The 14,156-nt window shown below is 45.2% G+C and overlaps 1 protein-coding gene across 1 annotated transcript in view; it reads right to left on the reverse strand.

Moving 5' to 3' along the window:
* The window catches only part of PXDC1 (PX domain containing 1), a 16,647-nt gene extending 5,241 nt beyond the window's left edge, over positions 1 to 11,406 (reverse strand). Inside the window, exons 1-4 of the mRNA XM_009640389.2 lie at positions 11,257 to 11,406; positions 7,353 to 7,505; positions 6,957 to 7,074; positions 3,043 to 3,154 (exon numbers count right to left, since the gene is read on the reverse strand). Of these exons, the coding sequence (XP_009638684.1) occupies positions 3,043 to 3,154; positions 6,957 to 7,074; positions 7,353 to 7,505; positions 11,257 to 11,406 (533 nt within the window). The remainder of the gene's footprint in view (positions 1 to 3,042; positions 3,155 to 6,956; positions 7,075 to 7,352; positions 7,506 to 11,256) is intronic.
* Between the last annotated feature and the right edge of the window lie 2,750 nt (positions 11,407 to 14,156).

A 14,156-nucleotide genomic window follows, 5' to 3' on the forward strand; every position in this document is an offset into this window, starting at 1 on the left:
GGGGGTTGTTTAGCCTGGAGAAGAGGAGGCTGAGGGGAGACCTTATTGCTCTCTACAACTGCCTGACAGGAGGCTGTAGCAAGGTGGGGGGGTTGGTCTCTTCTCCCTGGTAACAAGTGATAGGACAAGAAGAAATGGCTTCAAGTTGCACCAGGGAAGGTTTAGATTGGATACTAGGAAAAATTTCTTCACTGAAAGGGTGAAGGGTAGCCAAGCACGGGCTACCCAGGGAAGTGGTCGAGTCCCCATCCCTGGAGGTATTTAAAAGACGTGTAAACGTGGCACTTAGGGACACGGTTTAGTGGTGGACTTCACAACATTAGGTTTACTTGGTTAGGTTGGACTCAATGATCTTAAGGGTCTTTTCCAACCTAAATTATTCTGTGCTGCTTCTTGTTAACTCACAGGAGTAACCCCAGTATAAACACGGTGTGAGACAACAGCCCAGCTCCTCTCATCACCTTATGTACTTGCAGTACCTGAACAGATCTCCTCCCATCTAAGACTAAAAAGCACAGGGGAAGCATTTTCTTTTCCTATCAAGAGTAGGATTTCATTTTCCTGGAAAAATTATGTCTCTAATTTCACTATCTCTGTGCTGCTTTTGCATTGCCTCCCATGAATGTCTCTCCCATGGACTGCAAGATGCTTGTGACAAGGGTGGCACCATCCTAAAAATGCATACCTAGTACTGGAGTGAATTTGCCAGAAAGGCAACATTTCCAATGCCACATCCTCTGCTGCTCGCCTGAAAGACAGAGGTGCAAACAGCCCTGGCAGGGGAAGGCACCTCTGTAACAAAACCAAAGTATAAGTGCAAATGCATTTATTTACCACCTTTCCTTTCAAAAGGACTGCAGAGCATTCCAAGAACTGTGCATAAGTGGACTATTTATGCCACATGGATGCTGAGCACCCTGGGTTCACCACATTTTGCAATAGTATGGTGTATGGCCAACTAAAATTAGAAAGAAAATGAAGGAAGCAGAATGCAAAACAACAGAGTAAGCAACTCCAACTTGAAAAAATGCTATAGTTTCTTTTGCAACAAGTATAAGACTTTTCAGCTGATGGATCACTGGGTAAGTAGAGCTGCAGGCTGCAACAGCAAACCAGTGCAGCGGGACCTGGGGGAATGAATGCCACCTGCTGAAGCTCCAAGTGCTTCTCTCCAAAAAATACAGGTTTGCTTTCTAAAAATGTCTGATTCAAGTACATCAGCAGCCAAAACCCAGAAATCATACAAAGTTTAATGATGCTGAAAGGAAAAAGTTCCCATCTGAGGATATACAAGTCCACAAGGAATTAACTCTGACTTCAGAGTAGAAAACACCAACCCCATAAATCCAATTTTACAGAGACCAAAAAGGAACTGCATAGGATTTTGAAAGATTTTAAAGCTTCCTTTCTGGGCTACTAACCTACATTTAAAGCAACAGTATAGAAAAGCTTCTGCTTTTAAAAAAAGTTCAGTTTTTACAAAAGAGCTGTGCTACACAAGTGCCATTATCTCCCAGCTATTACCTCTTGGCTATGAAATACAGCTACAGGATGGGCAAATTTAGGGCACCATGTAAAACAGACATTTGAAATTCATTAACGTCTTGACTCTTAACTTAACATCCTTTGGGAAGTTAAAATACAAATGCACGAAGCCAGGCTGTTATCCTAAATTTATTTCTTCCGCCATGGTTTCTGAGAAACCATGCCTACCATACAGTTTTTATCATATTAGTATTTTCTGGTCTTAATAGTCTCTGACTTCAATGGGATGGCAGTTAGGTGAGGGCAGTTTCTGATCCCAGAGCACTAAGTTTTGCTTGGGCTGCAGCACATTTTTAAAATCAAAACATTTGCTTTTTTTTTTTTAATCAAAAACTCTTAACTAATCAAAATAAGTCAGGAAAAGGCTTTCTTTGGTAATTTGTTCCTATTATTTGTCACTCCCAGTACTAAAGAGTGATCCTATGAACTACGACAACATTGACCTTACAGAATTACCTCCAGTGTGTCACTTCAGCCTCATTAATACAAGCTTATAAGCTTAAATGCTGTTAGCAAGGTCAAGGTTCAAAACACAAAGTGATAAGTTAATAGAAAGACTTCAAGAAATTACACTGGAGCCAGAGATACACTCCAGCCCCCGACAAAATCTTGTCAAGCTCTAAACCCTTCCACAGACTGGCAATGACCACATTTCAAGTGTGGCAAGACAGAGCGCTGCATTCAAAGATAAAGCCTCCGTAAGGCGGTTAGTATTGTCACTGCTCTAATGAAAAAGTAGATCAATGTTTCTCATTAAAAATACTTAAATGCTTCACTACCTGAATCTCACTGACATATCAATCATCTGCTATGACAGAAATCTGTAGGAGCAGACTTCCATCGATACCCATCTGTCAATACAGTCACTGACTTAAGACCTAGATGAAAGCCCTACTGGTCACAGGTCTCTGACCCTGGAATACCTACGTGCATTAGGAGGCAGAATTTACAAATAAGACTAGCCTAACTTCCCTCTCCCCGAATGGGATACACACGCTTCACCGAGTCCCAGCACGCCACAGCACCTGAGCAGCTGCTGAGCTTCCTTCCATTACATTCAGGGGTGTGCTCCCCTCCTCCAAGGATGGTGTTTTGCTTCCCAAATAAAGCATAGCCTTCGCAGGAGGATATTCCATTTGTAAGGACGTTCAAGCTTCCAAATTTGGGCTCAAACCAGCTCTCATGGCAGTCACGAGAGAAAGAAAAACTCCTCTATTCCCACCTGGCAGGACCCCTATGACAACCACAGCTTTTTTTTTTTCATACACCGAGGACAGAGCTCCTTGGGCTCAATCATTCCCACCAACAGCCGTTTTATCCATTTTAATAGAAAGAGCTGTGAAGCATTAGCAATCAGGCCCAGTAATCTTTACCCAGTCAGAATGACAGCTGTACCAGTCTTCCTCCTAGACAGAGGATAACATTTTGCTAGGGCGGGTGGGAAAGCTAGAGTTTATCTGAAGGTGACAGCATTACTCATGCACAAACCCCACTTACAAGTGTTCTGCTGAATCGACGTCCAGGTGCTTCTCTTTTCCATTGGGTATACTGTGGTCAATGACTATTGTTTCAGTGTTGGCTAAACAAAATCCATTTGATCGCATGATTTCTGTTGGGAGAAGAAAGAAAACAAGATGAAACCCCTCCCAAAAGCTGGAAAACAACTGTGTAGCATATATAATTGATATGGTTATGAACCAAGATGTATGTGTGTGACACTGAAAATCTGCACATGAAAGTGCCAGTGCTTAAGTGATTTTATTCACATATCCAATTCACGACACAGAGCATTTGAAGCAAGACCCAGTTTCAGCCAGTGGCAAAATTCCTATCACCCTTAGCAGAATGGCAGCCCATCCATATATTGCAACCTGCCACTACCAAAATATAATTCTATTTTTCCTGGACAGTCCCAGGCTTAAGCCAGTTAAAAATCAAAAAGACAGGAAAAAGGAAATAAAGAGTGACCTTCCCCGTTAATTCAAACACCATCTTTAAGTCACGTAAGGCAATACTGGCTTCTACACTGCCTTCAACTCTGCTTATTTGTTTCTCACTGTGCAAAAAGCCTCCAATCCAGAATAGCTAAAATCTACACCTAATTCCACTTACTTACACAATGACTTACTGCCATGGGGACAGTTTATAATTAAAGGATAGTATATGATGTGAATGAGAAGTTAATCCACGTCTGTGCTACATGGAAAGGCAAACTAGGCAAGTCACCAGGATGTCTTTCGGTCACACAATCTTAGGTGAAGCTAGGGCCACCACTGAATGAACATACATCTCAGTATAAATCAGCACTGACTTAAGCGGGATCACTCATGATCTGCCTCATGGTACAAGGACCCTGTGTTACAGCCTTGCATTATCATCACAGACAAAAGGAAATCAGTCTGCGGCAGAAAATATGGTAGGCACAAAACATATGTACAGGGAAGCCCTAAGACCTTGCCTCAAAGAGACCCAATCTCAACTACACAGTTCAAGTAATGAGCAGGAGAGGAGAAATATGACAGGTGATTTTTTTAAGCGTACATTTACACATTCCTACATTAAGGTAAAGCCAGAACTCGCTTCCCTATTTGTCTTGAGAAAGTGATCTTTGACTTTTAGTCTGTATTTTATTGCAACTCACTTTAGCAGAATGCATTTGGTGGTGGTAGAAAAAAAAAACAACACCACTGAATCTCAGTAGTATCACACTTCGGTCATGACTCATCTTGAACCAGCATCATACTGCAGAATAAGATTTACACCATAAACTCAAATTCAGCTTTCATCTAAGAGGACAGCCCTTTCTCTCTTCCCCATCACATACCACTCTGAACAGGACCATGTGGGGGACAATCAGTTTTTTTCAGGGAATACAAAACATTTTGGCTGCTTTTCTAGCCTGCAAGCCATGTAGAAAGCTGCACTATGACTAACGTGAATACCACAGTGTTTTCCTGGTGTCCTTGACATGACCTAAGAGTTACAGCATTCCACTGCTGTGTAAATGGCTTCAGATGTTAACATTTACTGCCATCTACTGACAACGCCACCAGACACTGAAACCACTTCCAGGGTGCAACATTCAGATGAGGCAAATATCAATTATCATCAAATTTCCGCCTGTGTTCTTAAATTCTTTGCGGCAATCACTTCAATGATAAAACTAATTACCAGAAGATGCCTTTGGATAGCTTCATAGGTAGGGAAAAGCTTCCTCCAATTAATTAGGTATGACTCATCTCTACCAAAATTAATTCAGAATTAAAACATGTTATTATTCAGCTAACGTGGTTTCCACAGCTCCTCCACATGCAGGCTGGCAGGAAGGTTCCCTTTGCTGCTAGCCACCCTCACGCTGAATTTAGGTTCATCTTGACGATCTTCTCTCGGTTGTACCCACTACGTGACACTCTCAGTCACGCATACACAGAGTGTGTGTGCTATAAGGGGCTACGCACCCTCACAAAAATTATATGAAACCCTTCCAAAGAGCAAAAAAGCCCTAGGCCAGAGCAAGACTGCAGTTTCAATTGGATGCAATTCCAAATACATTTACTCTTGACGCTTGCCTGTTTGCGAAAAGAACAAGGTATCACTGACAGAAGCCGCCCTTCAAAACATTTTTCCAGGGATGGGGCCTCTACTATCTCTCTGGGCAACCCGTTCCAGTGTTTCACCACCCTCGTTGTAAAGAATTTCTTCGTTATATCCAGTTTAAACCTACCCTGGTTTAGTTTAAAACCATTACCCCTTGTCCTGTCAGGAACATACACGTGAGGAATTTTACCTGAGGTTTCCACATCAACTCAGGACACCACCCAAACCTCCCTAGCCTCAGACAGGGTGCGAGATGCATGTGTTGGCTCCCGTCTCTGGCTCCCAGGAAGCCAGACCTACCACACCCCCCTTTGCCCTGGGGGCCCTTCTTTATAATCCCGGTGCTGTGCTGCAGTCTGGGCTTGGGGGGGCCTGCAAGAAGGCACCAGCCCACATGGGCTGGCAAGACCACGCTTCTCACTGAGGCTCTGTATTACGTGGTACGCTTCTAAAGAGTTATAGGTGGGCTCGTAAACCATTAAATTAAAGGAATATTTATTTAACAGACGACTAGTTCGCTTACAACCAGAGGTCAAGATCAATTACAAAAAGCCTACCCTGTGTATAATACCGATCCTTAAGACACACTGTTCACACCTTGAGCACGCTGACATGCTGACTGGCCATTAACAGGTACCCTGTTAGTACCTAACAAAACTGATACCAGTTTCATGCTAAACACTTTATGCACCTTGGAGGACTATGTAGTATTTCACTTTATTTCGCTCCCTGAAGTAAACTCTTCTGGTGACACAAAACCAGCAGTTGCCATTAGGCTCAAATGGAATGTTTCAGTATAGAAACACAAAACCAGGCACGCCCCAAGCTCACAAACATTTTAGCAACGGTCAGCTGGAGATGAAGAGGGGAAAGGCTGAAAGAATAGGCAAAACCAGAGTAATACTGCTCTCCGTTTTACCCACCAGCAATCTGTGGTTTAGAAATTTCCTATGTCTCCACCTGTGACAGGTCTCAATGTACTTTTCCTCTACTTGCTTGCCTAATTCCTTTTTGAAGTCATTTATGCTTTCAGTTCCACCGTATCCTATGACAATGAGTTCCACTTCTTAACTGTGCTCCGTATGGAAACAAAACTATATTCTAACCTCTCTTTGTTTAAAGCCTGTTGTCTGTCAATGTTATTGGATAACCTATAGTTCTTGTTTCGTGAGAAGTAACAGGGTAATTGACCTCCTTCTATTCACATCTTTGTAGGCTTCCATCACATCCCCACTCTGTCGCCTCTTCTCAAAGTTGAAGTGTCCTTCTTTATTTAACCTTTTTCTTAGAGAAGCTGTTCAGCGATTTGAATCCTTGTCCTTTATTTGTATGCTTTTAAATCCTATTATATCCTTTCTGAGATGGAGAGACCGCAATTGCGCACACTATATTCAAGGAGGGGTGGTGCTCCTTTCTTCTGTTCTCCCCTCCTTTCCTAATAGTATCTAATATTCTCACTGCTGGTTTTGCTCACTGCTTGTTACTGAGCTTACATTTTCACAGAACTGTATCAATAGCCTCAAAATCTCCTTCCTAAGTGGTAACAGCATTATCATACGTGACGATAGCGATGATTCTATTTTTCCTTACATCCTCTTCTTTGCCTTTATCAGCCTTCAACTTCATCTGCCGCTTTACTGCCTGACTGCATGTTGCATATTATGTCAAGGCTAATTATATGTTTTATATTATAAAGCAGACTATGGAAAACTATCTTTTGAAATGCTGGCGGAGAAAGAATAAGGGGAACGGCAAATAAAGTCATTTTCATTTTGTAATTCTTGTGTCAAATGTAGGAAGCTAACAACTCTTACCTGATATTTTAACTGGACTTTGGAAACTTGGCTGAATCTTATGGACATTATCATTTTTTAGAACTTGGTCCAAAGGAGATCTCTCAAAGAACGTGAGGACGACTTCAGATCTTGAATACTTAGAAAGAGAAAGAGACATCCATCTTTACCAATAGTTTCATTTGTCTCTCTTCTCCCTTTCCACCCCTTCATATTACAACAGAATGATGTATTACGAGCAACAGCCTGGAGAAATCATCACACACTTCTGGCACTCAGCACATCTCCAAGCTACTCAATAAATCGCTGCTTCTTTTAGAGTTTGGCAAAGCCCACCACTTTCTAATCTGCATGAGGGCGCGTGTCACCACCGAGGAGGAGTCGAGCTGGGTTAAATGTGGAACTTGGCTTACTCACCTTCCAGGGCATGTTTATAACAGTCTTCAGAAGCTTTTCCACTTCATTAAGTCTGGCTTCTATATCATGGGCTTCTTTTATTGTGATGAGCCCTAGAAGCAAAGTAAACAGATCGTGAGCATAGACAAAAGCACACTTTGACGCGCGCACACACTTCAGCAGCCAGAAGCAGCCGCTCAAGAAGACGTGGCACGACCTCAGACTTCATGCCTCCCAGAAATGTCTTTTAACCCACACTGATGATAAAGCACGTGCCCCAAACTGAGGTTGGTATAGTCACAAGCAGAGTTGCAAGCCTGACACAAATTCAGCTGTTTATGATCATACTTAGGAGTTGCAAGACGAGCAGAAGCAGAACCACCCACTGCCTCACCCACAGTTGCACGACACAGCATTCCCAGCACTGATAATCAAACATCGCATTTTCTGCTCCCAAGAACCATGATTCATCCTTTTTTTTCTGTCAATAAAAAGCAAAAGAAAACCCAAGAAAACAAAAAACCACAACCCACGGATAAGAGGAAAAGACTAAACACAAGCTAAACAAAAGGCTTTGAGGGCAGTCTTTTATTTCTCTGAATGTAAGCCACAGGGAGCGGCCCAAGGGAGATTTCTCAGTATCATCTTCTTCAAGAGCAAAACAACTTTTTTGATTTTTTTTTTTAATCACTGAATTATCACAGCGCTGCAGGAGGGATTAAAACAGAATTTTTGCTGTCCAGTGTCCAGAATGATGCTTTACAATGTTTCTGACTTTGAATTGCTCAATATGGGGATCTTCAACTGTAACACCATATTTCATATGTATAACCTGCAGGACATCTGTGTCTTCCCTCTCATCTAGCAGACTCAGGGAAATATAGCACAGGTTATATGCACGTATATGAGAAGTAAGCCCCAAAATCTTGCACCCCTCTACAAAGATCAGAAATAAAAGGGTTGGCAACCTACTTTTCCTAACCCAACCATTGTTTCACCTCTGTATTTGGGACGCTTTTCTAAGGAACAGAATACACGCTTGAAAACGAAATACCAAAGAGACTATTAAATTTAACAAGCTTCACTGGTTAAAAAAAAAAATACAAAAAGCTGGAGCAGAAAAAGGACCAATAAATCAAAACCATCAAAACTAAAAATCTGCAAAGCAGTCTCTGAGAAACCACTTTGATATACTAAAACTGTGTTAAACACTAAGTGCATCTCCATCTTCCTATTCAAAAAGCAAACGTACAAGAAGAGCCACCAAACATGCACCATGTGAGGGCAACAGCCACAAACAGTTTCAGTCTGCATCAACCTTTGTCGTTTGTTGCCAACCGAGCTAGGATCCCATACAAACTTCCCAGACAGAAGTGTGACTTTGAAGCTGACAGGTCTCCTCCAATTAGGGCTCTAAATAAAATGGAGATCGCCTCGAGAGCAACCAGGTTTACTTGATGGCTGTCCCACAAAAGTAGTCTGGTTGCATTAAGCCTTTCCATCGCTCGACATGCCCTCATTTTGCCAGGTTTTGTTGGCCTTGCTACCACCTCACGGTACAGCTCCTCCCTCTTACGACCACCGAGCGGAGCATGCCAACAGGCACGTAAGGAAGGCAGCAGCGTACCCTGCTTTGACTGACGTGCGCTGCAATCGCGTGGTTTTGCGTGGAAATTCTCTGAAAGGCTGTAAATGTGAATTAACTCATCTGCATGGGTCCACAGACCGCATATTAGCTGGGTCATGCTTGACGTTACAGACTGTCCTGGTTTCGGCTGGGATAGAGTTAAATTTCTTCATAGTAGCTAGCATAGTGCTGTGTTTTGGATTTAGTACCAGAAGAATGTTGATAACACACTGATGGTTTTAGTTGTTGCCAAGTAGTGCTCAGACTACTCAAGGACTTTTTGAGCTTCTGCTGCTCAGCCAGGTGCATAACAAGCTGTGAGGGAGCACAGCTAGGACAGCTAATCCAAACTGACCAAAGGGCTATTCCATACCATAGAACGTCATGCTCGGGGGGGGTTAGTTAGTTCGGTCGGTCGGCCGCGGGCAGAGTGATCGCTGCTCGGAGACTGCTCGCGGCTCGGCTGTCTTTATCTCAGCCCTCGGCTCTAACCTTTTATTTTCTTCCCGATTCTCTCCCCCATACCACTGAGGGAGGGGGGAGTGAGCGAGCGGCTGCATGGTGCTGAGTTGCCAGCCGGGTTAAACCACGACACAGACCTGCATTGCAGACCAGCATCCCTTCATCTTCCTAACTACTGGGCGTGAGTAGGCCCGGGTGGATCTGCTTCGCCCCTCCACAAGTATGTTCTCATCCCACATCTAAATGAAGTTCAAACCTTTCAAAACAAGCATTTTCATCTTCCCTAAAAAGAAGCTGCCAAATGGCCCCATGACTCAAACACCCACCTACAATGTTAAGACCACACCGTCACCCTGCTGTGGCCCACATCAGAGAAAACAGAGCTAGCCGCCCCAGTGCTGGCTACTGGGGGGTGCCTCCACTTCTCCTGCTGGTCTTGCTCCAGTCCACATAAATACTGACACAGTCGGAGCAGAGGCTGCCCGACTGCAGCTCCCACCTTGCAGGCAAACACCTCAGCGCTGACCCACCCGGGATTCGGCAGTCAACCCCTTGCTCTCAAATCCGCCCTCGACCTCGGACCCTTGCCCAAATAAGCTTTTACTGTTGAAACTAGTATCTTACCAGGAAGAGGGATACTCTCAAACAAATGGAAATACTCAGACGGGGAGAAAAAAAACCACCTCCTTCTCTCATTAGTAGTCAGGGATAGCATCTGCAGCTCCACACGGCCTTTTTATGCTTCAGCAAGAGAAGCTACTAAAATGATCCGAGGGCTGGAGCACCTCTCCTATGAGGACAGGCTGAGAGAGTTGGGGTGGTTCAGCCTGGAGAAGAGAAGGCTGCGGGGAGACCTGATTGCGGCCTTTCAGTACTTAAAGGGGGCCTATAGAAAAGATGGGGAAAATCTTTTTAGTAGGGACAGCTGTGACAGGACAAGGGGTAATGGTTTTAAACTGAAGCAGGTTAGGTTTAGACTGGATATAAGGAAGAAATTCTTTACAATGAGAGTGGTGAAACACTGGAACGGGTTGCCTGGAGAGGTGGTGGAGGCCCCATCCCTGGAAACATTCAAGGTCAGGTTGGACGGGGCTCTGAGCAACATGATCTGGTTAGCAGTGTCCCTGCTCACTGCAGGGGGGTTGGACTAGATGACCTCTAGGGGTCCCTTCCAACCCAAAACATTCTATGATTCTATGATTCTAAGTTGGGCAGGCTGTCAGCCCGTCGCACTGCCACAGATCACCCAGTAGGAGGTTCTACAGCTTCTTGCATTCACCAGGAATTTCCAGCCCTGGTATATTCCTCCTTCCAGCTCTTGGAAAGGCACCAGCTGTGCAAACCCACGCTCTGACTTGGAAACTGGCACAGACGACTTGTAACATCTGACACCATAGAAACTGTTCCTTACTTGAAGGTTTTAGTAATATCAAAACCAAAAGGCAGACGGCGTAGGAAGGGGAGTAAGTGATACATCTGCCTGGGTAGCTTCCTATATACGTACTCAATGATTACAGACATGCAGCTTCGGGGTGTAAAGCTGCTGTCCTTATATGAATTCCCCACATCGGGAATTCAGTTTGGCTGGGCTATAGACTTCCTTTTCATACGTCTACAGTCCAAATACACAGAAACCACTTGACTGGCTATATATATATATGTCTCTCAAACCCTGCAATTTCTTCTGCAGTAGCCGCAAAGTTTGTAAGGCCCTCAATTATCTTAATTCTACAAGTCTGTTTTTAAGAGGTAACAGATGCCCTCGTGGTTTTCAGTCAGTCGTAGTCTATGATGCCGCAACCCGTGGGCTTGCTCGCAACCCCACAGCCACGCTACCCGGAGCAAGGCACTGCCTGCCCAAGCAGCCGGCAGGAGCGGAGGCCCCAGTCCCCGCTCTGGCTCCTCCTCAGCAGTGGCTGACTGGCTGCTGTCATCCACCACAGCACATAGGCACATGAAGAACACTGCGGTTTCACGAGGTGACATCTCCGGTGGCAACCCTGGTTTAAGGTGCTCGCACCCTCCCCTGCAGCTCATTTCCTCTCCCACACCGCAACGCAGGGCTGCCTCTGCTTTGCCGGCACGATTAGGTGAGCGGTGGGGAATACCTCAAACTGCTCTTGCCAAAGGCTTCACCTCAGGAAACCCCCAGCCTTAGCAGAAGCAGCAAGAGACTGCAGGTGAGGATGCCCGATCCAAACACCTTTCTCACCCAGACACTGCGTATTCACCCAAGAAGCCCAACTGAGTTTGAGCAGGAATCAGGACCTGTGTAAAGAAGGGCCACAGAACTGCACCCGAACTTTCCGTCCCTATCCTTCACTATGTGGAGGTTTCTTCCCTGCCTGTTGTCTTTTTCCTGTTTGGAAGCTTTGAAGAGGCAGGGAGAAAAAAAAAAAAAAAAAAAAAAAAAAAAAAAAGCCAGAAACTGGTGTAGGATCTCCAGATGTTGGAAACGCCTGGACAAACAGACACGAGGCACGTGCCAGCTGAGTCTGCAGACAGACCCCAGCACCTCCAACATTCATTAACCCTGACACCAACGCACCACAAGCTGGGTGCACCTGGAGTGCACGGGACTCGCTGGCCACGTATGCAGCATCCGTACAGCAGCTACAACGCGTCCTGAGGCTGTTGTCTCCCTGCCCATGGACCATAAATACTTAACTATTTTTCCATCTGGGGGTTTTAGACACCAAGAACCTTTATTCAGACAGTTTGCTGTAAAAATAAAAATAAGACACCAATAAAGCAAGCAGTAGCCTGGAACCAGTTGCACTTTCTTCCACTTGTTCAGTCATGCAACAGAGCTGAGCTCAGAGCTGGGAAATCTCTTCGTGAGGTCATGGTGAAAGGCTGTTCTCATGCCTTTTCCTCTGCCCTGATCCCTGTCTGACTGCTAATGGAAAACACGCGCAAACTCCTCCCAGGAGAACTTTGCTCTCTGACTTGTTACCCGTACTGTGCTTGGACAATCAGCTGTGTCAGTGCAAGTGATTTAAATGCTGTAAACACCTACGTTTACAGGGCTTGAGGTAAACTGGGGCCCCACTGGCTCCTTTTTCATCACAAACCACATTGCCAAATACCACAAACCTCTAAGATTTCTTCACTCTGTGCACAAGGCAGCCTGCAGGCTGGGTGATGGGAGGGACAACGCAGGCACACCGCCTAAGACAGGGTGTCAGGATATTTGCTTTTAGCAGGGTTCTGCTGCATACACAACTCCCGTAGTCAGTGACCTCATGTTAAGAAAGGAGGCGGCAATCCCTTTGTCATCTTCTCTGCCCCTTTCCTGACCAGAATCCCCAAAGCAGAGCCCTTGAAACTGAAAAGGATTTGCCTGCAGCATGAGGCCACGCATACGTAGCAACTTTATGCATAGCAACACATCCCTGGAAAAACACGGCACAAACAGCACCAAGGGCCTGCAGGTGCTGTTTCTTATGCCTTCTTCCTGCTCTGGGACCCTGGTGCCGGAGCAGCTGCCAGAGGCTGGGAGAGCAGGCCAGCAGCTGCGTACCTGGCACGCTGGCCCACGGCGTGGGAGAGGGGCCCAGAGCTGCAAACGAGCAGGAAACGAGCTCAGCAGAGGAGGAGAATGAACTGGGAGCCAATTCCTGAGGTCAACACACAAGCCTTGCAAGGCTTGTCCTATTACTGCCACGTGAGCCACCAAATCTGCAGCTAATGACATTTTGACAACCGCAGATAACGCACTGCATGCTTCTACCAAATGAAGCGGGACAGGAATCTCGGCATGTGCTCCATGGCTCGTGATGAAATTGCAACGCGGTCCCGACGGTCAGTGTCCATGATGAGCACGCTGTCTCAACGATCCCCTAGTGCCTTCCAAGGAAGAGCAAGTTCATGCCTAAGTCAAGTATGTCTCATATGCCATCTCTCCATGATGACACATAGAAGTCTGTTTTTCTGGAGATGTGTTGCTATGTACAAGACACTATGTATGCATGATCTCAAACTGTGGGCAAGCCCTGTTTCTCCAGTCTGAAGGACTCTGCTTCAGGCTTGTGGTCAGGAGAGGAACAAAGAATGTCCAAGAGATCTCCTACTTTTCCCAAAATCAGTTTGGTATGTACAGGAGGCTGAGTAAGAGCAGAAGCCAAGGTGTACTTTCTGAAGATGTGTGCAAGATGGAATGGCGATGCTCCTAAATGCTGTGTATTTTAGTACGTACATGAAGATTAGAAGATTGCATTGAGCCCTCCTCACCTAATCCTCTCTCCATCCCCTATGGGAAGACTGCAGAGTAGACATCAAAAAAATGAGTAGCAAATAAATCCCAGGAGAAATCTTACTGTGTTCTGCTAACCCACGCTGCAAGGAAGATTTAAGGCCTAGAGATTCAGATCTTGAGCCCATCCTCACCTCTTTGCACAAGCCCATGAGCAGCAGTTAGGGATTTCAGATCTTTAGGGAAGACACATAAGCTGTCTTGCACAGAAGACTGCTACTTTGCTCTCCCTCCTGACCAGACTGCATGGCTTCAACAGGAGATAATGCTCCTTTTCCCCAGTTAAGGTATTCATTAACACTGTGGTGCTCAATCTTTTTTATCTGGTACCCTCATTCCTCCTTCTTTCCCTCAGATATGTTCTAACCCATGTGCACACACGGACAATTCAGGATGCAGGTGGAGCAATAGCAGGAAGGTCCCAGCCACAGGAGGAGGTATACAAAATCACAGAATACTCTCCAGTGGAAGAGATTTCAGG

Source organism: Egretta garzetta, unplaced genomic scaffold (assembly GCF_000687185.1).
Source record: "Egretta garzetta isolate BGI_Z169 unplaced genomic scaffold, ASM68718v1 scaffold246, whole genome shotgun sequence".
NCBI lineage: Eukaryota > Metazoa > Chordata > Aves > Pelecaniformes > Ardeidae > Egretta > Egretta garzetta.